Genomic DNA, 23,974 nt, shown 5'->3' with positions numbered 1-23,974 from the left:
TCCTTCACCCACTCCCCCTTGCTTGACATCCCCTTCTCATCAAGTCTCAGCCTGGATGTCACCCCAAAGACCATTCTTGCCCATTCTAAGTCTTTCCACCTTCCTTAATCCTCCAGGATAATTCTCTATCACTGCAGCCATCTTCCACAGCACTATTCACAATTTGTAGTTATGTGCTTTTTTGTTTAATTGCTAACCTACGCTCCCCCACTATATTGTATAGGACACCTTCTTAATTACATCATTGCACTGTAGCTACCACTTGGTACACAGGAGGTATCCAGGATATATTTATCAAATTAAGTGAATAAGGGAATGAATTCTTTATTTTCAGAAAGCTGTCTAGTTACCATCTTTTTTATCACACACTTAAAAGCCAAAAGTGTGCCAGTCAGGAAAGGAAGACAAATGTGATCTGCTTAGCACCTTTTATGCACTTCGTATTAACAGAATTATAAATACAGGATCTCATATTTTAAGAAGGATCAATGAAATCAAATTAAATATTTAAGAATATAAAATACATAACTAAAAACTACATAGGACATCTTACTTTTAAAATACTTCTTCTCAATTAAAAAAAATTCAGTCTCTTACTGGGAATAATTATATGCCCGTTAATGATGTGAGATCTTTTTAGGTAAAGGTCATTAAATTCTTCATCCACAGATAACCAAAGCTGTCAAGAGAATTATTACAAATTTAATATGATTTTAGACTTTTTAAATGAACTAACAAGTTACTACTTAAAGAAATATTCCTGTGCATCATTTTATAAAATGAAGTATTAGAATGTTCCACATCTTGATTGGAATAGTGATTAAATGAATATATACATTTATCAAAGTTCATCAAACTGTACATTTAATCTGTGCATTTTAGTATGTGTAAATTATATCTCAATTTTAAAAGAACATATTGGAAAATAAAACGATTGGGACAGGCACTCCTTTCTCACTGGCCACAAGCTTCCTGATGAAGGAATTTCTATTACACTGACACTTCTGGTCATTTCTGCTTCCTTACTTGGCAACTGCCCACCACCACCTCTGTTCTCTAGGAGAGGAATTATTTACCTGATTAATATATTGAGGAAGAAGAAATGAATATGCATGACTCTGCCCCTTCTGGGTTCCTCAACTTTTAGCAGTGGGAAGAATTCTGTTTCTCCATACCTTTAGCTGTCCAGCTGTACCAGTGACAAGATTAGTAAATATGTCTATTCAGCCTGTAAGTATTAACAGCAGTTCCCGTGGCTATATAATTAAGTCCTATCTTTTATTCTAGACTTCACAAATTTTAAAGCAGTTATTTTTAATTCTATCAGAGGACTTACTTGCTTATGATTGTGATTATGAATGCAGTGATTATGAACTTGGGTGAAGAATAGAGGGTATTGTATTTGGACTCCCTCAAATCATGGCAGTATATAAGTAGTGAATCCTTACTATCCAAATTTTTAATGTAAATCCAGATTCCTGTATTTTAAATTTACTTATGATTTAAGAGAGTGAAATTGTTTTAACAGAAAATTTCCCAGCTTCTGGCTGGTAGTGGGGGGCGTTAAGTTGATAATGATAATTATCATGGGATGTACTAGTACACCATGAAGTATTAAATAACCAAATTAATTTTTTTTTTCTTAAAAGAATAATCTTTTTGCCATATAACAGCATTCAGTCTAGCTTGTCTTGTGAAAGACAATAGGATTCTTTGAACAGTTAAAGCAAATTTGACTTTGGTTATTAATTTTGTGTCTTGTTTCTTAACCACTTAATTACTCTTAAAACCACAATCTAACCAAGTCCTCTTAAAACTCAATCAAAATTACCCTGGCAAGGTCTTAAATGATATCTTGAAAAATCCAATGCATGTTTCTCAGTCCTCTTACCTATATCTTTATAGCAAAAGGCTCTTTTCTTTTTTGATAGTATCTTCTCTTGACTTCAAAACACCAGTCTCTGAACATCTTCTGAAGTTCAGTCTCTGAAGTTATCATTTTCTCCTCTGTCTGCCCCCTTTAATGTTAGTGTGACCTCAGTTTGGTTCAGAGTCCTCTCCTCTTCCTGAGTAATGTATACATGCCCACCAGAATATTAGACTGGTATGCTGGCTTTCCTTCTTTTATCCAGCTTCCTTTATCTACTCATCTGTACCTATCAATGTAAAGAATTGCCACTTTTTAGGCCTTACTACATTTGGATAAAATCTCACTGCAACTTCTGATAACCCAAATCAGCAAGCTAGCTGTCATTCCAAGTGTTCTTTCTTGGAAGCCTGTGCTAAAGATATAAAGACAACTAGCTATACTTTCCTGCTAGAACTTTCAAACCACCTTGCTGAGCCCATTCTTTTCTCTGATAAGCCTGTATACCGTTAGGCACCAGAGGCTCTTTATGCTCCAATTTCTCTACTCTGTAAGCCAGAAACTCAATTTACTGGTCTTTAAGTATGTATTGCAATGAAAGAGTTTTAATAAGCCCTAAAATTTTACAGGTTTTGGTTCCTCTCTTTTCTTAATATCACTCTAAGAAAAATTAATGAGAAAAGTAAGGTAATTTTTATATTTAAATAACTTTGATTTTAAAAGTGCTTAAGATTATCACCATCATCGAAGAATATGCCTGACTGGGAGCAAAGATGGTCCCAAAGGACCAGTCTCAATATAAGACAGTGTCATCTTAATTAAGTCCTGAAATTCTTTATGCTATTTATGGTAGCATAATTTTAAGAATTTATCTTCCTCATAGATATTGTCTATAAATGGTATGTTCAGTTTCAAGGTTGGATCTAAAAATACAGTAAATAGTTTTAACTGTTAATCAATTATTTCTACCATTTTATTACATACTAGTAGATAGATGGATGGATGATAGATTGACTTTCTCACACCATATCATGTGTCAGTCCCACTAGATTACTAACTTTTTCCCAGGCATACCTCTACATTTGCACAACTGTACTAATTAAGTTCTTCCTGCCTAAAATGCTTCTTGTGCATTTTCCATCTATAGAATGACTACTTACTCTGCAAAGACAACTAATGGTAATACTGATTCTTATATGAAATAAGAATCTTCTGTTTCTAGGCTCCTACATTTTGTTCACAATCTCATGATGTACTGATTTCATTGTTTTCCATATGGCTACTGTTTCACTAGAACAAGCAACTCATGGACAGAGAATGTAGCACATTTTAGTGATTTAGTGTAGTACAACTTCTAGAGTCGATCCATCTGGGTTCAAATCCTGACTTCACCACTTAAACTGTATAAACTACACAAGCTTATTTTATCTTCTCATATGCAAAATGCAGATGACAACATTTACCTCATCAGGTTGTTGTGAGGATTAAATGAAGTCATATACACAACGTTCTTAGAGCAGGCCCTAGCACACATTAAATAATCAACCACATTAGGTTGACATTTGCTGATATAATTAGTATCACTTTATTATAGTTATATTACTCAACTACACCCATCATATTGTCTTGCACAGAGCAGGCATTCAATAAATGGCTGATGAATAGAATTTAATGGTGTTTACCAGAAAGAAAAAACTGGAAACTTAAAAAAAGATTCAAAATGTAACCATTTATTATTATCTTCCTAATTACCATTTAATTGAAGAATAAAGAACTTGAAAATTAAAGAGAATCTGAAGCTAATGTAAATGGGCCATTTTCTTATATTAGTTTTCCAGATTAAATTCTACAGAAACACAGTCTAACAGGAATCTACCTAAATATTAAGTGTGTAGGGAACACATAAACTCTTGACTTGGAAAAGAGATACCTAAGCAACAATAAAACGTTCATAGTGTGTATATTGCAATATTTATTTTCAAGGGCAATTCAGGATTACAAATGTTTGTAAAATTAAAAGAAAAAAATGAAGACACATGAAACTGTTCTACAGAATGCAAGAACTGTAAAATGTCACTAATTTTACATTCCTAACATATCTTAATTCATCAATTACCTTAACATGTAGTCATACCTACCTATTCATATACATGGGCTTCCTTCCTAACATGTTTCTCCAGGTTGCAATGGCACCAGAACTCTGTACCAATCTGCCAATTTTCCACACATCTATCCACTGGATACACCTCTTTCACTCCACAAGAAGATTTTAAGTGCACATCTCACACCACTTTCCCCTTCACTTAAGACAAGAATACTAACTTAAGATTTCATAAAATATAAGGGTTTAGAGGAATTTAATCAACCCCTTTTATATTCCAGTAGTTTGAACTACATATGCCACGTGGCTGAACTCCAAAATTAAACTTGAAATCAAGTTCAAAAATCTATTTAACAAGAAATTATTTCTGTAGATTACTATACAGCTCTATTTTTTCTATATTTTTCATTTTGTTAGCTTTATAGTCCTGGGTTCATAAAACTCTTGGCTTATTTCTACTATTAGATGGGAAATTATTGTAGGACATGAAATCCTAGGATACTCATGCTGCTCTTATATGGAAAACTTAATAAATCCTGAAAATCTATTTTATTTCTGAGGTACTTACACTTTCATCTTTTATTAAAAATTATGGTGCAAATTGCCATGATTAACAAATATTTTTATTAAGATGGGCTAGACTAAAAACAATGACTACATATCACTATAATTTTCTCTGTTTCAGAAATCAGATAAAAAATTCTTGAGCAGTCAACTTTTCATTTCATTCTTAAATGAATATAAAGTCTATTTTAGTTTGAACCAGAAACTCTGTAGTCTTGTCATGTTTGATTAGAGGCTCCAGGGTCTGATAGATGATCTTCACAACTACAATATTAAACCATAATGTATAAGAGCAAGATACAATTTGTAGAATTTTATTTCACACAATGCTGTAAGACCTTTTCACTTAGAATTCAAGAATTACTTAACTGTTTTATAACTGTCAAATATAGTTTTAGCATATAACATAACACAAACTGCTAATAAGTTAAAACTTTGGCTTTTTTTTATTAGATAGTGAATCTTACTGAGATCCAGGCTAAATTAATTATTTTCCCCAGAATTGACCACAAAAAACTTCAGGGTGATTTCTTCTCTTCAACAATCTCCTAATATAAATATTTAAGATAGTATAATGCCAAATAGTAGTCAACACCTAGGATATTGTAAGCCAATTTAGAAAATCAATGTGGATAAATCAGCAAAACTTGATGGCATTTGTCTAAGAATTTTAAAGAAACCCAAGAATTATACTAGAACAACATTGGTGAAAATGTGTAATCTCTCATTACAAATGCTTCTGTGTTGAAGAATTGTTGGAATGACCTCTAAACACAACAGTTCCGGAAAATGCTGGAAGTGGAAAGTACATAGTTTCAAACTTCGCTTCTGTACAAGTAAGCTAATTGAGCCTATAAAACTCTAAAGGTAAAAACAACTACTTGAAATATATTTGCCCTACTCCAGCCCATGATACCTAGTATGTGCCTGCAAATCAACTTAAGTCCTCATACTATCACACTAGTCTATCACCAGGATTCTTCCAGAACAATGTTTCATGTTTATTATCCTGCATTTCCTAGATTTTCACACCCCATTTTATTTATCTGTGGGCTCTAATTCTGTGTTTAGTCCCTTAGATCAGTACATTGATCTTGAACTTAGTATCTTAGCTGTGACCTTCTCCTCCGCCAGGATACTACTCAAGTGTCTGCTTACAATGCTATGGCTCCTGGCACTTAGATTCAAAAGTAAAAGATATCCTGCCTCCAAGCTCTGCCCTAGACTCTAAGATTTGCCTCACAAGGGAGGAAGACTAAACAAGGGACAGATGATATAATTCCAATAAGAGGAAATTTGGCATATACATATGGGAATTTAAAAAGGCTATATAAGGTAGGTAAGGAGAATTGTTCAGGGCTCTCTACTTAGACTTCCAAACAGTCTTGAGCATGAATCTTCACCAGAACATGCTTAAAGCTGTGACTAATCAAATATCAAGATGGACAAAGAAAATACTGGTTTATAACACTTTATAATAACAGAGAACTGGATTGAAGACTGACATAAAAGACCCACATAAATGAAATATTCTTTAGCTGGAGAAATATATAAAGAAGTATTTCATTATAGTTAGTGCAAAGCCAATAGTGTTGCATAGTGACCTTATAAATAACAAGGATGAGATAATACACGCTGAAATTTATAAATTTTTAGGCAACACCAATTTTTACGGTAATAAAATGCCAACTAGAAAAAATAATAAGTATATACAAGTAGTCAAAAATGTGACACATGAGCTTAATGTAGGCATATATTAAGGAATACATTAGGAATTTTAAAAACCTAATAAAAATGATACTGTCCACACTGTCATTTCTGAACCCACAAAGGAAGTATTTTCCCAGACTACTGTTACAGGAAGCAAAAAGCATCTTTAGAGTCAAGATAAAACAAAAGAGAATTTAGATAAAAACTAAATAAATAAAACAGAAGTATGTTAATATTCTTACTTAAAGCTATGCTGCACCATGGGTTTAAAAGGAATAAAATTCAAGCAATAGGATGAAGAGACATTAAATCAGTCATCAGCTTGTCTTTCAGTCCCAAATCTAACCTTAATGGCTGTTCTGTAAAAATTAATCTGGGCCCTTTAAATATTTTTCCTTTGCCAGATGGCATGATACAGGCTTTGTCTGTAGAGGGCAATGGGCAGTACTGAAGAGGAAGGTGCTCTCCTTTCTGCTCGGCCTTCATTTTTCTCCAATGCCAACATCTGTAAGTCACAGCTTTCATCATACATTTTCTCCCACCAGCTCTCAACACAAGCAGCAACACCGTGTACGGAGCCCCAGATTTCTCAGGTCTGCATCCCAGCCCAGGTCACTTCTCACACCATCTCCTCAGCACCTGAAGTATGCCATAAGCCCCTTGACCAGCTCTGGAGTAGGAAACCCTTGGAGGTGAGCTTTGACACCACCCAAAGAGCTGGACTCCATCTTCTGATGAGAACCCACCCTTCTAATGAAGTCCGTCGTTCCTGGATACACTACCACAGGCTGAGATGCTGTCTGCCTCTTAAAGTTACTCTATTCATACTTAATGATTTTTACATTAAGTGTCTTGTTTAAATAACTGTGTGTTGGAAGACAATTCTCCCTGGATTACTTGGCATTCCTTCACTGCTTGGGCCTTCTGAGCAAAGGAAATTGATAAGCTATAATAAAGATAAGTCTCCTACTCTGGAGACATACTAGGATCATAAAAAATTCCCCTCTTTCCAGAAATGTGCTTTCAGCTTATAGTTAGGGTAATAACCTAGAGATGCTTTCCCCCCTCCCTAAGGAGGATTTGTTTAATCCCAGAGTAAAGATATAGGGTGTGTGTGCGTGTGTGTGCATCTCAGATGGGGGATGTGCCAGCCTACATAAGTTAGCGGTGTCCTACTTTTAGGATTCCTCTCTGGTGGTGCAATCCTGCTACATGTGCAGAGTAACCACTACTAAAATGTTCTTTAAGTAATAAACTCTGTCCTATGACCTACAGACTTCATGTTTCCTGTCAAAATATCTACATATACATATAAATTTAACACTGTGGTTTGTCTTCTAATTGGACCTAGACAGACACAGATACAAACAGCCTTCTTAGAAAAATGAGGAGCTATGTGAGAAAAGACTAAGAATATTCACCCTTTCAGTGAACATCATTATCTATCAGATCATGGATGCTGTGTGTCAGGTGATTAACAGGTTAAGAAGAAAAGCTCAAATTTATATTCATCCAACAATATGAGCTAAGTGCCTACCAAGTACCAAACATGGCAGGCACTAAGTGCAAAAGATACAAAGATGAATACAATACAGTTGTATAGAAAAAAAAAATTTTTTTTTAGTTTTATTTTGGTGGGAATTACTGTCAATTCACTCCCAGAGGGAATAAATGTTAATATTCTCTTGTGTATCCTCCTAGAAGCACTGTGGACATACATTATTATTAATATTTAAAAACACACATGTGCTAAACTTTAAAGCATAATCAATCCAAATGTTACTACAGTACTAACTGCCCTTTCTCATGGTAATAGCCTTTAGTATCCATTATTATTAGAATTGTTACATTATTATTTTAGAAAATCATAATAGCCACTATATAACTGAAATTGCTTGGTAAATGTATGACAAAGGATTATTTCATCCAGTAGTAATAAACTTAGAAAATCTATGGTTTTCCAAAAAGTAACAAGAAAGATACAGACTCAAAAGACTTCCACAAATATACTACCATGAAGTTATTATAAGATTAATATTAAAACTAATATCAGGGATAAACAACTAAATTTTCATTTGGAGAACCAGTACAGATATACCTTTCTTCCCATGAGGTTTTTTAGGCTATTGTATTTAGAGAAAAGTGTAAATTTTAGTCATAGCTATCCTGATTAACTTATAAGTATTGAATGATATTTTTTATTAGCCAAATAGGTAAACTTTACTATAAAGCTACATTGAAACCTACAGCATTGTTTAAACATACATATTTCTTTTCTGGCAGCTTAGTCAACAGATATTTCTTCAAGAGAATCAATGACAAGTAGAGAACATTAAATAAATCATAGGGAAATTCAAATTACTAGATAAAATTCTGTTAGTCTGTCTTCACTTGAAAGAAAAACTCAGCAAACATTTATTCAGCAGGTACTTCTCACTTTGATGAGGTTAAATAGCAATCTGTTTCTTACTTACACAATGTATCTTTTGGGTTTTTATAAGTGTTCCAATTATTATCATTACACAACAAATCACCTCAAACTTACTGGCATAAAACAAAAGCCATTTGATTTTGCTCCCAGATTCTGTGAACCAGGAATCCACAAAGAGCACATAAAGGGTGGCTTGTCTCTGCTCCATGAGGTCTGCGGTCTCACAGTAGAGTTTCAAAGGCTAGGGGTGCCCCTGGGAGTGACTCAAGAGCTGGGGCTGGCATCATCTAAGACATCTGATGGTTTATTCACTCACATTTCTGGTGACTGGCCTGGAAAAGCTTAAAGGTTAGGTAGGACTGCCAACGTGAGAACTAACACATGAGACCTCTCCTTGTGGCTGGCTTCCTCACAGCATGGCCGCTGCAGGGCCTCAGACTTCTCAGGGCTCCAGGCAGACGGGTATTCAACAACAAGGTAGAAGCAACACTGCCTTTCACTCCCAAGCCTAGGAAGTCACACGGCATCACTTCTGCTTCATTCTGTTGGTTACAAGTGAGTCACATGTCTGCTCTATTCAACAGAAAGAGAACTCCCCATTTCTCAGGGGGAGTGGCAAGTTCTAGAAGACTATGTGGGGCAAAATACTGTTGTGGCCATCTTTGGAAAATATAATCTGCTACAATAACTTAACATTCACTACATGATTTGCTTAAAATAATACAACAAACAGCATTATATCTTTTGGTTTTAACTCAAATACAAGATAAAGTTTCTCTACAATGATTGTATTTTCAGTTTTGAAACAAAAATTAAAATGTACATGGTTATTATTATTGTAATATTTACAACTACCTTATGAAATAGGGGTTATGTTATCTGCATTTTAATAGATGAGAAAGTTGAATATGGAAGTTGAAAAACTTGCCAGAAAGGTAAGTGCCGAAGTTTGGGTAAATCAAGATGTTTGTGTCTCCAAACCCAGGCTCTTTCCATTGAACAGGCAGTCTACACAGCATCGTAGTAAATGAAACTCACTTAGATCTCATGCCTATTGAAGTGGGGCAAAGCAAAGACTACCTGTATCTTGTTTTGTATAGGTGTAAGCTCTATAAGAAGCAAGAATGAATTTATAACTCAACAATGTTATATAACTGAACTAAATAATAACTATCTATGTATCAGAATATGTGACAAAAAACAAAACAAAACAGAAAAAGGAAAGAAAATCACAATGAAATGTACCAAGGTGCAGCTCTGCCTAACAGACAACTATCACTGATTGTCACCAATACAGATGCAGGCTCAGGGATACTCAATTTTTAATTTTTCAAGAAAAGCTGGCAAAGTTGTTTATCTGAAATTAACTGTTATTTAAATGTTGACAACTAATTTCAATTTCAAAAATTCCTAACAAAATCCATCTTCAGGGTGTACTTGGTCCATAGGCTATTGGTTTGCTACTACAAATCTAAATCTGTAATGACTCTAAGACATGAGCAAAAAAGTATTACAAAATTCCAACAAGAAATATGACATATTGAGTGACTAAAATTATATTACTGAATGTGTTAGGAGTCCAGGAAGAAATGTCCAGAGAGGTGAGGTTAGTATGAGAGATGAGAAAGCAGTCCTCACGAGCTAAAGAGAATAAATAAGAAAGGAGAAAAGAAGTTATTCTAGAAGGAGGAGTAACATGAACAATGGTGTACTGGTGTTATCACTGACAAAGAATATTTAGGGGACAATGAGTTTTTTTTATCAAAGGAAGATTGTATTCCAGTGTGTAGTAAGAAATACAAAAGAGGCAGCAAATTTCTATGGATCTTGAAAGCTAAGCTGAGTTTAGACTTAATATGATATGGTAGGCAGTGGAAGCAATATTGGATTCTTGAGTAGGAAAGTGATATAACTGATGCAGTGTATGTTAAAAGGATTAATCTGATCATAGTACATAGAAAATATCAGAGAGCATAGTCTAGCTAATGGAGAGGCCAACTAAGAAATGATCTCAGTTACAAGAATAAGTCGAAGTCCTGAACTCTAGCAGCATGTGACAACTGGTTAAAGAGGGGGATGCTGTGGGAAAGAGCATCTGTTACAGAGAAGAGAAAAGGTCTCACGAAGAGGTGATTAAGGCCTGAAGTCACAGGTTTAAGGTGGAAAAAGTAGAGAGGACTGGTTTGAGAAGGTAAAATTGTCAGAACTTAGGGAACCCAACAGACATTAGAAAAAGAATGACTAAATTGTAGAAATGGTCAACTGGGTGAATGGTGACACCATTCACTGAGCTAGGGAATGTACATAGAGAACAAATCTTGGGGAGAGGTGAGGTAGTATAGCATTAGCTATAGCAAGATAACTACAGACCATCACCTCTTTTTGTACAGCCCATGGGTAACATGGTTTTACATTTGTAAATGGTTGAATAAAATCAAAATATATTTCATGATGTGCAAATTATATGAAATTCAAATTGCAGTCTCCATTAATAAAGTTTTATTGGAATACAACTCAGTCTTTTTATTTTCTGTACCTGTGCTCAATATTACAATAGCAGAGTTGAGTAGCTGAGACAGAAACATGACACTTTCACCACTTGACATTGCTGCTTGATGCACTAGAACTGCAGTGACACAGTTATGACTGCCCCGTGTTTCATGCACCATGTGTATTATCATACCCCTTCATTTTGATCATGTCAAAAAATAAAAGTATATTTCAAATGTCTGCTTTTAAGGACAGTGTATTTAAAGCAGTGTATAGATTATTTTGTTACTGAATTAGATGGCAAAACATTGCATCGTGCAGTGGCACTACAGCTATGCTAGGAAAATACAACACATGCCTATATTACCAAACTAAGCCATCATCATATTCACAATTCATAGGAAAATAATCACCTGAGAAATTAGAAAATATAAAACAAAGTACTTCATCACAGCAGAATTCTTCACAAAAACAAAAAATGAAAATGAACCTGCAAACTAAGTTTCTCAGTGGCTCACTTTTAGCCAAGCAAGGAAAACTGTTTAATCATGGTAAGTTAATTAAATTTTACTTTGACTATAGCAACCAAAGAAATATTTCCAGAGGGGAAAAAACTTTTTTAATAGCCTCTCAGTGAGAATTGCTGCCTGAAGAAGTGAGGACACTGGGAGCAGTATCAATATTCAACTAAAAAAACAAGTGAATGATTTTGAAAGGTTTTCTTTGGTTTGTGATAGCTTGACAGATTTTAGTGGTACTGATTAGTGTTAGTATTTTCAAGAACTCAATGCCACACATGACGTGACTGAAGAATTTGTCTCTATAGAGTCTGCATAGAAAAATAATAGGCAAGAATATTTTCAAAGTTGAGAAAACGTTAATTCAGTACAACCTGAAGTGGGATCTGCTAAGATGTGTTATAACGGATAGTGGTGAAAATATGTGAGAAACAGAAAAAGGCTTAGTTGAACAAACTTAAAAAGTTTGTGAATGTTTGTAAAGTGTTTAAAGCCGATAGCTCTTCATTACATTATTCATCAGCCAGTATTTTAAGGGGAAAATATTTTAAACTATTACGTATCATTGAACCAGTAATATCAACTTCATTCATTCTCACAGATGCAACCATTGTTGGTTCTGTGCACTTTGATAAGTAGCAGAAGTTGAATATCCTGACTTGCCTTATCACACTGCAGTTTAATGGCTTAGCAATAGAATATTGTGATGTTTTTTCTCTAGCTCAAGAGTGAAACTGAAATTTCTGAACAAAAAGAAATGCCTTCAACCACTGTTACCAAACAATGAATGCCTTTGGAAATCGTAGATTTAGTAGTTTTCTAGAATTTGACCTGAAAGTCAAGGCAAAACAGTGCTCTTATGGGAAACGTATACAATGTTAAGTCTCTTGACAACATTGTTCTAAACACAATTAACCAATCTGCTTTACATACTTCTTGTGCAGTGAAGAGTTAAAACATGATCTCTGTGCACATACACATTTGCAACAGATATATTTGCAAGCTCAAACTACAGTTGCAGCTGCAAAAGAAACTTCCACTTAACTGTGCAATCGAGAACTCTACCTAACTTTTCATTGGAAGTAGTTAATTTGCAATGTAATATAACAGTATCCTAAATGGGAAATATGAAGAGAAGAATCTAAAAGAACTCTACAAACACCCTCCATACAATGAATATGCTCATTACAATCATATGCACATGAATTGACAGCAGTATTTGGTAGTACCTATCTGTGTGAAAACATGTATCAAAGAAAAAATCCACACAATCACATTACAGATCTGCATTATCAAATGAACATCTACAACCAATTTTGCTGATAGTAACTTTGAATCCCAATTAAGTGAAATGCAATCTCAAAAAAAAGAATTACAGTATTTTCATCAGTAGATCTGTATCACAATAAATTGTGTTCAATTAATTTATATTTTGACTCAGTAAAAAATGTGTGAATATTTGTTTCTCTCATATATTTTCTCTCCTAACTATGTAAAATTTTTAAATTTGCCTCTTGGACTGCAAAGTCTGAAATACTTGCCATTTGCCCATTTTATAGAAAGTCTGCTGACTTCCGCTCTATGATGATGGTATTCAAAGTGCAGCAGAATCTGGGAATGTTTTGACAATGCAAATTCTTAGCCTACTCCCCACCTTCTAAATCACAATTTCTGAGGGTGGGACCAATAACTTTTTTTTAAGCAAGCCCTACAGGTGATTCATTCTTATACAAGCTTAAGTTTGAGAGTCACTGCCCTAAAACAGGATTTCAGAGACTTAGCTCTGTTCTCTAAGATAAATTACTTAATTCTTCGAGTAGGTAAAATGGGGCTAGCACTACCCACTTCATAGAATTGTTGAACAGATCAAAAATAAAATTTTTAAATGTGAAAAAAAAATGTTAAACTCAACATGATAACTGACATCAAGAATTCTTAATAAATGGTAATAAATAGTAATTATTAATTGAATGGTGTAGTGGAGCCCCCTTACACCAGCCAATGAGATATGATTATTAAATTTTTAAGAATTTTGTGAGGCAGTTATTAAAACAGCCATTACTGAAAATTAATATAAACAAGTAATATTAAAACAAACATATTAATACTCAAACCTCATCATTACTTGTTGCATTTTACTATTATCTGTGCTCATTATATTTACTATTTTCTGGGCTTTGTAGGAAAAAGGCTTTTGGTTAAACATTCACCAACACACTTCTGGTTATCATGGTTAAAAATTACATGATGTATTCAATTTTGAATGAGTTTGAGTTCACTATGCATGCAGAGATATCTAATAATTTACCAGATAAAAACATATAGCCCTGATATATATACATTTAGGAATGAATAGCATTAGATAGTAGTTGAAACCATAGATATGGACAAAATTGAGCAAAAATAGCCTAAGAGAAGAGGCCAGACATACAGCCCATATGGAATAATTCATTTTGTGAATAAAATGTCTGAAGAACTTTCGGAGTTTATAAATACAGCTAATCATGGCTAGTAGCTCAATTTAACTTCGTCCATTTATCATTATCCTAATTCTACTTTTTAACTCCTAGAATGTTTCTAGCAACAAAAGTTTTCTAAATAGGTGTACTGAAAATTACATTGTTCTGCAATTTGAATCCAGCATCCATTATCTTAGCCAGCATAAGTAATGGCATTTTATGAAATCTATTTTGAAAAGACTAACAAATTGGTTCAAACCCTCAAGTTGCTACCTTAAGTAAATGTTATCCTTTGAACACTAAAGAAAAACAGGTTACACAAGTATGATAATATGCTCAGGACATCAATGATACTGAGTATATCTCAAAGTTTAGTTTCAAAGAATCATAGAATTTTAGAACCAAAATAGACTTTATAACTTATTCTGATTATCTTCATTTATTACTCTTCTCTCCACAAGAGCAAGCTATGCACCACATTAAATGCCTAGGCACATATTTAAAAATTTCACTTATCAGTTATCCAAACATTGCCTAAAATTAACATGAAGTTTCCAAAAGAATGGATCTCCCTTCACTATTTCTCCTGATGTTCATAAGTAGATATTAAAAATTGAGGTAATTTTATGGTGGTTGCTGGTGACACTGGTAACTCCAGAATTATCAAATTCAAATTCAGGTGACCTGGAATCTCTGCAGAGAGAAACCACACTATTTCCCCAAAGGCACCTAGAAGCCCCAACATTACACTGGAAAAGTTAAAACTCTGATTCTCAAAATGAATTAAGGCTATTATAGCTTTCCTATTACTGGAGACTTCAGAATATGACTTTACCAAGGATAGTGAATCTAGCCTTTCTTCCATATGAAAAAAAAATGGGCATATACAAAAGAGACTTAATGCCAACATAAAGAAAAAGTGTTGAACTAGTCAATCTATCATGTATGGTCTTTTAAAATAATGATTTTAGTGACAGCCAGCTTACAGAAATAGTTTATTGCTCTAACTTGTCTTGCAGAGAACAAGTAAAAGAACTATTTAGCTCTGAAATCATTCCTGGACTTAGAAATGCAAGCCAAAAAAAAAGACATTTATAAGGCTAATACTTATTTACAGAGAAAAATAAAACTCCAGGAATTAAGAGTATAATTAGAGGCATACACATAACTAGAGAAATCCCACATTTACAAAGACTAGTAGTAAATAAAAACTGATAAAACCACTCATCAGTAAAGAGTATCCTTTATGCAAAATGCCATGTAAAATTATAACCATTTCTAAACTCACTCTGCATAACAAATATTGCAAAAATAAAAAGTGTACTATACAAGTCACAAAGACATAAAACGGAATGCGAAAGAAATATTCACTATGGTGAGTAATTACAAATTATTCTCAGGCAAAAAAAAACATGTTGTTCCATGTAAAGTTCAACATTTTAAAAACATTTAAAGAAACCTATGCTGATAGATTTTTAAATAGGGCAAGGAATAGAGCATGACTATACATAGTGAATTCAGTTTCCACTTAATATCTGCTTGGCCTTTAAAACTGATCTCCATATCTATCGTACCTCTTAAAGCTACTTTTTAGAAAATACACTTGGCAGTATCCTGACCAAACCACATAAAATCAGAGTCTTTTCTTAGTCCTTATCACTGTTCTGAAGCAACAGAAATTACGGACTGTTCACTCTTTCTTGAAACCAATCATATGCCGATTCTGGTTTTTTCAGTGTCAAATTGTTCCATTCCTTTTACTTTCCAGTGGGGAATTCCTCAAGATTCTTACCTTGGACAAATTTTCTTCTTCTTTTCTTTCTTTTTTACATTTATCACTTCCACCTAAGTTCAAATATCATCTCAGGATATTTACAGGGAACTTCCATCTGATCACTAGTTCAAATCATCTCTTGAGTTAAAATAACTGCTAAAAATTGTTTACCTATTTTCAGTCAGTCAACAAATTTTTACTGTATTGCTACTATGTGCCAGACACTAGGGTTAATGTACTCAAAACCTAATGTGAAGAGTCCTTTTCACTAAAGAGCAGAGAATCTAAATGTCCAACCCATTGGGTCCCAAATTGACCATTTATGTTTCCTCTTCCAATGGATTAAATGTATATTATTAGATCCGGCATTCTCATTATTGCCCAGGTGACATGTATGACTCCTTTTTAAATTCCATATTCCATCAGTTGGCAAGTAAATCCTATTCTTTATTTGCAATATTCTTTTTCTTTACCACAGCCTAGTTCAGGTCAGTAAATATTTCACCCAAACTCAACAATCACCTTCTGAAGTGTTCTCTAGTTTCTCAACTAATGCATCCTGCTCTCACTTGAAAGATTAATTTTCGTAAACCACAGCTGTGACCCATCACTTAACTACATAAAAATGTTTAATAGTCTCTCAAGAGACAAGCCCAAAACCTTCTCTAGCTTGGCATTTAAGGTTCTTCATTATCTGATCTTTATCTAACACTTTTTCATCTCTGTCAACCACTATTACCTTATCTTTTGTTCCAGCCAAACATGGCTGTTTGATCATATCCTGAAACTCCTTGAATGTTCCCTATCTATTCATTTCTGTCATTTCTCTCCCCCAACTCTCATGCAGATTAACAGTCTCCATTCATTTCTATCTTTCAGAAGCTCAACCAACCTTTGGTTCAAATAACAGCATTTTTCTAAAAACCTTCTCTCCATTCTCCAAATCTATAAGATATGTAAATGTCTTTTATACCTTATTTCTATTATATTTATCTGTGTAACAAATTATTCCTGTTAAGATCATAAGCAACTTGAAACATGAATGTCTTATTCATCTTTCCCTCCCATAGTACCTTGCACATGGTTGATATTCAATAAGCATTAAGAATTCATTAAATTTATAGTAAAAAATATGTCAATTAATGGGCAAGTCCCTAAAATTATATAGGAAGTTTCTTTTAGATATTTATGAAGAAAAATTCTTTCTGTGAGGATTTTTTTAAAATCACCTTATTTCTTAAAAGGACATTAAAAAGTGATTTTTCCCCCTACCATTAATCAGTATACCCCTGATGTATATATGAATTGTTATAATAACTTTCTTGGCTCAGAATACAAAATTGCTTTCAAGGTTTCAATTTTCCATTATTTTATGTACCTGTGATCTTACACTAAACCACCTTACCACTGAAAACAGCAGTGCAGAAGGAAATGGCTTGCCTGGAGGCAGCCCCACAATCCAAACCTCTGCGACAACCCAACTCCTTTTTTTTAGAGAGAAGAGCAGTCATAACATAATTATACTTCTCTGTTCCCACTTCTTCCTCAGTTCCATATCTACTAACCCAGATGTTTGTTCAGAGCTCATACTTTCAGGTTCACAAGCTGAAAATTGGTTTTAAGTGCAACAATTAATTCACCCAAGATTAACTGAGCATCTATCACGTGGAAAGCACTGTGTGGTACACAAAAATTACTAAGATATGACTTTCATCTTTTGGCACTCATGTTAAATGCACAACACACACATAAACAACTCCATTATAAGGCAGATTATATAAGGGCTAAAAAGCTTCCAACAAGGTACAAACAGCAATAGGAAAGAGATTGATTTAATCAAAGAGTAATCTAAGCTTCAAATAAGAGATAGGTTTTTGTTTAGCCTTCCTTTGAAATCAAAGAGTAACATTCAAGATATTCAAGATTAATTATTTTTAAGTAAAAAATTGTATTTGTTTCAAGGTTTCAAGCATTTTTATTCACTAGTATTGCAAGAGAATGTTATTTTTCTACTAGACAGGTACTGACTCAACATGTAAGTTAAAATTTTAGTTAAATGGATTTTTTTTTTGGTGCACCTTGAAACATGGGGAAATGTATTTTATAGGCCAAACTTGTGGCCATTAAGGAGAAAATTTTTATATGTTCAAGGGAAAGACACAATGTGTCTAATAATGTGACTTAATATTTACTTAAAATTCTATTCCTGGACAAAAGGTAGGCACATTTAAACGGGCTACCCATTTTTACAGTAATTTGCTCAGCACGTGAATAGCACATTAAAGGGAAAAAACTAAACGACTGAAAACAAAATTCAGAGTTCTACATTCATTTCTCATTCATACCACCTCCTCCTGCAACACTGGCCTCTTCCAAATACATGGCCAAAGGTCTGAATCAGAGCTTGGAGCATTTACTTTTTGAGTAAGCTCCATCAAAACCATTTCTAGATTTAGATAACTTCCTTGAAGATTAAGTTGCCAAGACCTAACTCTGGACGTGCTGAGCACTGTATTGACAGATGGAAGGACCACACTCACCTTAAGCTTAAAATAACTTGCCCTGAAAGGGGTGGGAAAAGTCCGAGTTGACAGATGACAGTGTAGCAAATTTTAAAAAGAGAAAATTATGACAGAAGTGGAAGCAAACTAGGGAATATGTAGAAGTGTGGCATTTCAAATTGCTACTATTAAAAAATAACTTTCATCTTTTAATTATATTACAGAATTAATTAATCAGTGGTTTTTGTAATTACTGAACAGCTAAGCAATATGTTATGAAAAACATTTAGGATAAATTATATGTAGAATTATAAAACATATTTCCTTTTAAATATCTCATCCAAAACAATGTCTTGAGATTAACTAAATACAAAGGAACTAAAATCAGGTTATGTAGATTCAGTCAGGGGAAGCTGGGAAAGAATAACTAACATCTAAGTTCGGTAACATGCAAAGGGTGCAGTTTGCCGGTACAGCAGACAGGCGAAGGCACCAAGATAATGGGTTGAGCAGAGCAACACTACCCATTGTAGCCACTCAACACTAATTCAACAGCTAGCGGCTCTATCCATCCTTCCTCACGGTCGTCGTGGCCTCTAACAAGTCATCCTTCCAACCTATGGGGCTGTCCACTGTTCCCCCATCGAAATGATTTCCGTGCAGGTTGTAAAATCAAGCCCACAAACTATTTGCACACACTTCCCCGCCTCAGAATGAGCGGTCCCCAAGACGGGGAAAGATCGCCCTGACAGGCAAGTTGCGTGAAGTGGTCTTTCCCGCGGTCGGACCCGAACCTCCAGCACAGCAGACGCGGGGCACAGGGAGCGGGCCGCCTCCGGAGAAACGGGAAGGGGGAAGACGATGCGAGCCCGCGAGGCAGGCTCCGTGGTGCCCGGGCACCGGGCAGCTCTTCCTCGGGCAGGAAGAATGGAGGAGGGGAGGCGAGGCGGCGAGGTGCCCCAGAGCCGGGCGGCGGTCCGGCCCCGGGGCCGACCCCACCCGCTCCCGGGACCCTCCCAGCCCGCCGCGCCGCCGTGCGCTCCGTGTGCGCCGGCTGTCCCCGGAGGAAGAGCCACCGTCTCACACCCGAGTCTGAGAAATCCGGCAACTTTGCGCGAGAAAGGCTTCCCACCCTGCAACACGCCGAGAAAGAGAAAAATGTCAGGCGATGACGGGGGAGGAAGGATGACTTACCCATGTTCCTCCCAGAGGGCGAGGAGCAGGCAAGGCGAGGCGAAGGTCTCCGGTGCGGGCGGCGCGGCTCTGTGTCCTCCCTCCACCTCCGTCTCTACCGCAGCCAGGGAGGGACCCGCGGGGGGCGGCCGCCAGGGAGGAGCGGCGGCTGCTGCAGGCGGCGCGGCCGCGGCGGGGACGAGCGGCGGGGGGCGGGGTGGGGCGGGGCCGGCGGGCGCAGCCTGCGGCGGGCGCGGCTCCGAGCGGGCGGACCGAGACGCCGAGTCCGCTTTGGAAGCACCCGCCCTCCCCGCCGAGCATGCTCAGTGCTCCCTTCGCCGCCCTTTCCGGGGCGGCAGGGCTGAGCGTGCGGGTGGGCGTGTGTTTGCGGACAGGCTGCCGCCGGGGGGCTGAAGTGGGCTCGCAGGAGGTAGGGCGCCGGGAGGCTGAGCCCGAACCGCCACCCTCTGGCTCACGGCAGGCTTGCTTCTCCGACCCCGCCAACCCACCCGGGAAAGCGGGCCTGTGTTCATTATGAGACACCCCGGCTGCTCAAGTGGGAATTTCCCAAAGAAGGAGATTCTGGGCAGCCTCAGACAGGGGAGGGTGGTGGGGAAGCAAAGCGGACGTCCTAGAAGGAAGCTGTAATGGACGAACAGACGACGAGACCAGTGCTTCTTGGAGATACCTGAGGAAGCCTGTTTTCGGAGCGGCCTGTGGGCCCGCAAGGCACACAGGAGGGAGGTTGCTGCTAGGAAGGCGCTTAATATTAGCGCGCAAATCAGGGGATCAGTTACAGCTGTCCTGGCTGTCGCTAGTTTCAAAATAGGTCTGGGCAGTCAAGCCGACTGACCGCCCCAGGGTTTCCTCCGGGTCTGGGTCGTTCTCGTTCCTAGAGGAGCGAGGCCTTCCATTCCCTGGGGGACGCCTGAAAAGCCATCTAACCAGGGTGCCCTGGACCGTCGGGCTCCATCCTACCGGGATGTGCCCAGCTCCGCCCCGCTCCCTTTGACTACGGCAGGAACAAGGTTACCGATGCAGGAAAACAAAAGTCCAGCGGGGTTGGCTGCGGACCCGCCGGGTGGACCGGCCGGAGTATCCTCGGTCCCCGGGGCCGCCGCCGTCTCCGGGCACCTCCCCAGCTGTGGGGAAACCTGAGGCTCGGCGCTCCTTTCCCGAGGGCGCTCTCCAGACTGGGCATGCGCGGGAAGCGGGGGCTGGTTGTCGGGAGGAGGTAGGAGGAAACCTTCCATTGCCCTGCACCCTGCTCTAGCCCTAGCTCCTCGCTGGTGGGGTTAGGAAACAGGTTCCTCTCCCCAGTCAGCAGCAACCGCGGTCCTGCAGGCGACGGAGGTACTGTTAGCGGCACAACCTGTGGGACAGAGATACTGAAGAGTTGAATCGAGGTTTCTTTCTCTTTCAACTTTTACTCTATCAATCCAATGTTGAGAAAAGGTGCTTTTTTTTAACCCCTTCATCTATATCCCCCTCTTACAGTCATCAGTTTCTGTTCGTATGACTGAAATTACAAGTACACAAATCAGAATGGGCCTCGTAGTTTGTCATGCACGGAGATTTTATGTGACTTTACTAAAACAAATGAAACAATTAAAAAGATTTGGTAAAACAAATTACAATTTACAGAAGTGAAAGCTATTAGACGTTTCTGAAGCATGAGCCAATCAGGCACTTCACTCTCCTACCACATTCGTTCTCTTTCTGTAATATACAGGTGCTCTTGCTGTTTGCCTCAAACGAATCCTACATACTGAATTAGTTTCCTAGGGCTCTGTAACTACCACAAACTGGGTGACTTAGAACAACAGAAATTGATTGCTTCACAGTTCTAGAGAGAGGCCAGATATCTGAAATCAAAGTGTTGGCAGGGCCTTGCTGCCTCTGAAAGTAATAAGGAAGAATCTCTTCCAGGCTTCTCCTAGCTTCTGGTAGGTCCTTGGTTTATGGTGGCATAACTCCAATCTTCACTCGGCATGTCTGTTCAAGTTTTCCTTTTTTATATAGAGATCAGTCATAGTAGATTAGCGGCCCAACTACTATACTATGACCTCATCTTTAATTATATCTGCAATGACCCTATTTCCAAATAAGGCCACATTCTGAAATACTGTGGATTAGGTCTTCAGCTGTGGATCTGAAGCAGATGTGACTCTTCATAACACAGATCCCTACACATTCATTTTGAACCTCTCCAGAGGGGCCTTTTGTGTTGCCACTCATTTTTCATCCCTCTTTCTCTTTCCTTAACCTTCATTATTCTTATTATTTCTTAAGTTTCCAAATTCTCAAATTCATTTGGCTCACCTTTCCTGCTATCTCCATTTTTTATTATATTTTACAATAATTTCTTAAGAGCATCTTCTACCTTTCATTTGGCTGTATGAATTGAAACTATCAAAAGCAGCTGAAGTGGTTTTGTGACCTCCCACCTGACACTAGTTTAGTTTAAGTGCCTTTTTTGCTCTGCTTGAATCCATAAGCCATCCCTTAGCCTTTCCACCAGTTAAAACCACAGGGCTGTTCAGGCACACTGCATACAGTGAGTCCCACTGCACTGTGTGTAATGATTTTAAGACTCAATACTGAATGCTACATGCATAAGTGGACTGGTGTAACGCCAACCCCTTTCACAAACAACACTAGTTACCCTCCTTTCATTTTGTTCTCCAGTTACAGGAATACAACACTTTTCTCCTATCTTTACTTTCTTCCTTCTTTTTTTATTCAAAAGTTACCTGAATGGGGCCTTCCCTACTCATTTTTATCTTAAATTTCAACTCTTTCCCACCTCGTATCCCCACTTCCATAATTTATTTTTCCCTTAGTACTTATCAAAAAGATAATATATACTTTACTTACTGGCTTTGTGGGGAAGTTGGGGTTCCTATGGCCAGTATCCTCTCTGAACTTAAATCACCTGATGATGTAACTGGCCTGTTGCTAGGCTAGCGCTTCCACACCTTTAGGCAATAAGCTGTTATTGTGCTATATAGAGAGCTCTGCCCAGTGCTCTGGGTGGAGGCAGAGACTCTAGTGCTGGACCTACTGCCAGAACAAGCTGGGTAATAAACCCTTTCACCCCAAAAAACGTTTATTTCTTTGGTCACATTGAATCCATAGTGAACTTGTCCAGGGCTGAAATCCATTGGCAAGACAGGCTTCCACCTGCGTTTACATTTAAGCTTCCCAAGGCCAGAAATTTTTGTCTGCTTTGTATGCATTATATCCCCAGTGCCAGAATAATGCTAGCATATAGCAAGTAATCAATAAAAATTTCTTGGGGGAATGAAAGTCTCTTCTTTCTTTCAGAGTTTTTATGCTGAAAGAGAGCAATAATGATGTTAATAATATGCCTTTCATAAACTCTAGCACCTCTCCAAGTAAAATCAGTTACTCATTAACTATTTTTAATGATGGTGATGATGACAGGCACTCTCTGTGTCATTTCTATCTTAAACTATGAGTCTTCTATTGAGTGGAGACTAGTCTTTGTACTAATTTAGTCAATAGGGATTTATTGAGTGCTTACTTTGAATCAGGCACTACAATAAGCACTAGGGATAAAAATAAAGTATGGCCTCTCACCTCAAAAAGTTTGTATATTAGAAAAATTGCTTTGTTGATAATTCTAGTCGTGTCATATTGATCACATGTCATAGACATGTCATATTGATCACGTAAATAGCTAGAAAATATTCTCCTGATGTCAAAAGAGTTTTCCAGAAGTAAATCTACTGGTGCCCATGCATCAGGTTAAGCAATAATCAGAACTTGATTGGGCCTGCTACAAAATAAAGGAGGAAATTCTGGCATAATGCAGAGGTTTTCAAATCCTATCTAGGAAATATATTCATCGAGTATCACAGATTTATTTGTATAACAAGTTATTTTTGAAAATTGGTTTATGATTAGCCAGAGGGTTGTTATGGGGCAGGAGGGTGAGGAGAGTATTAAGGAAAATACTTACTGGGAAGGATCAGAAACACTACATTTTAGCAAAGTTTATAACATAACTTATCTCATTAATGCATGTAACTTTAAAGATGTTATAAGGTGATTTAAATTCTTTAAAGGAAATATACTGGGAGGGGCAGAGCAAGAGGAATAGAATGAGAAGAATGTTCTTTAAAAGAATAATAGGGAACTGATTACCTCTTCTTCACCATGATGTTCTGAATATCATTTAACGGAATCTCACTGGAGTAGTTAAGTGAACCTTCCAGTGATAAAAAGTGATTCGGCAGTAAACAGTCTCCTGCTTAAACTATTTTTAAAAGGCCTCAGTGAGGTTAGACTGGTCCAGGTTGAACAACTGAAACATCTTAACCCCTAGTTCACTGTAACCCTATTCCCTCAACATCTCACTTT

At 37.1% G+C, this 23,974-nt stretch overlaps 1 protein-coding gene across 4 annotated transcripts in view; it reads right to left on the bottom strand.

Annotated features, from left to right (window-relative positions):
- The window catches only part of RAP1GDS1 (Rap1 GTPase-GDP dissociation stimulator 1), a 161,464-nt gene extending 140,706 nt beyond the window's left edge, over positions 1-20,758 (bottom strand). For 2 of the 4 annotated variants that reach the window (XM_036914067.2, XM_036914070.2), the window contains exon 1: positions 19,610-20,758. In XM_036914067.2, coding sequence (XP_036769962.2) covers positions 19,610-19,613 — 4 coding nt within the window. In that variant the 5' untranslated portion in view covers positions 19,614-20,758. The remainder of the gene's footprint in view (positions 1-19,609) is intronic. The other 2 variants (XM_036914066.2, XM_036914069.2) reach the window with 2 other exon arrangements.
- Positions 20,759-23,974: the final 3,216 nt, after the last annotated feature.

The sequence above is a fragment of the Manis pentadactyla genome, chromosome 5, assembly GCF_030020395.1.
Source record: "Manis pentadactyla isolate mManPen7 chromosome 5, mManPen7.hap1, whole genome shotgun sequence".
NCBI classification, from domain to species: Eukaryota; Metazoa; Chordata; class Mammalia; order Pholidota; family Manidae; genus Manis; species Manis pentadactyla.
The sequence above is the reverse complement of the archived record's forward strand: the minus strand, read 5'-3'. Positions and strand labels throughout refer to the sequence as shown.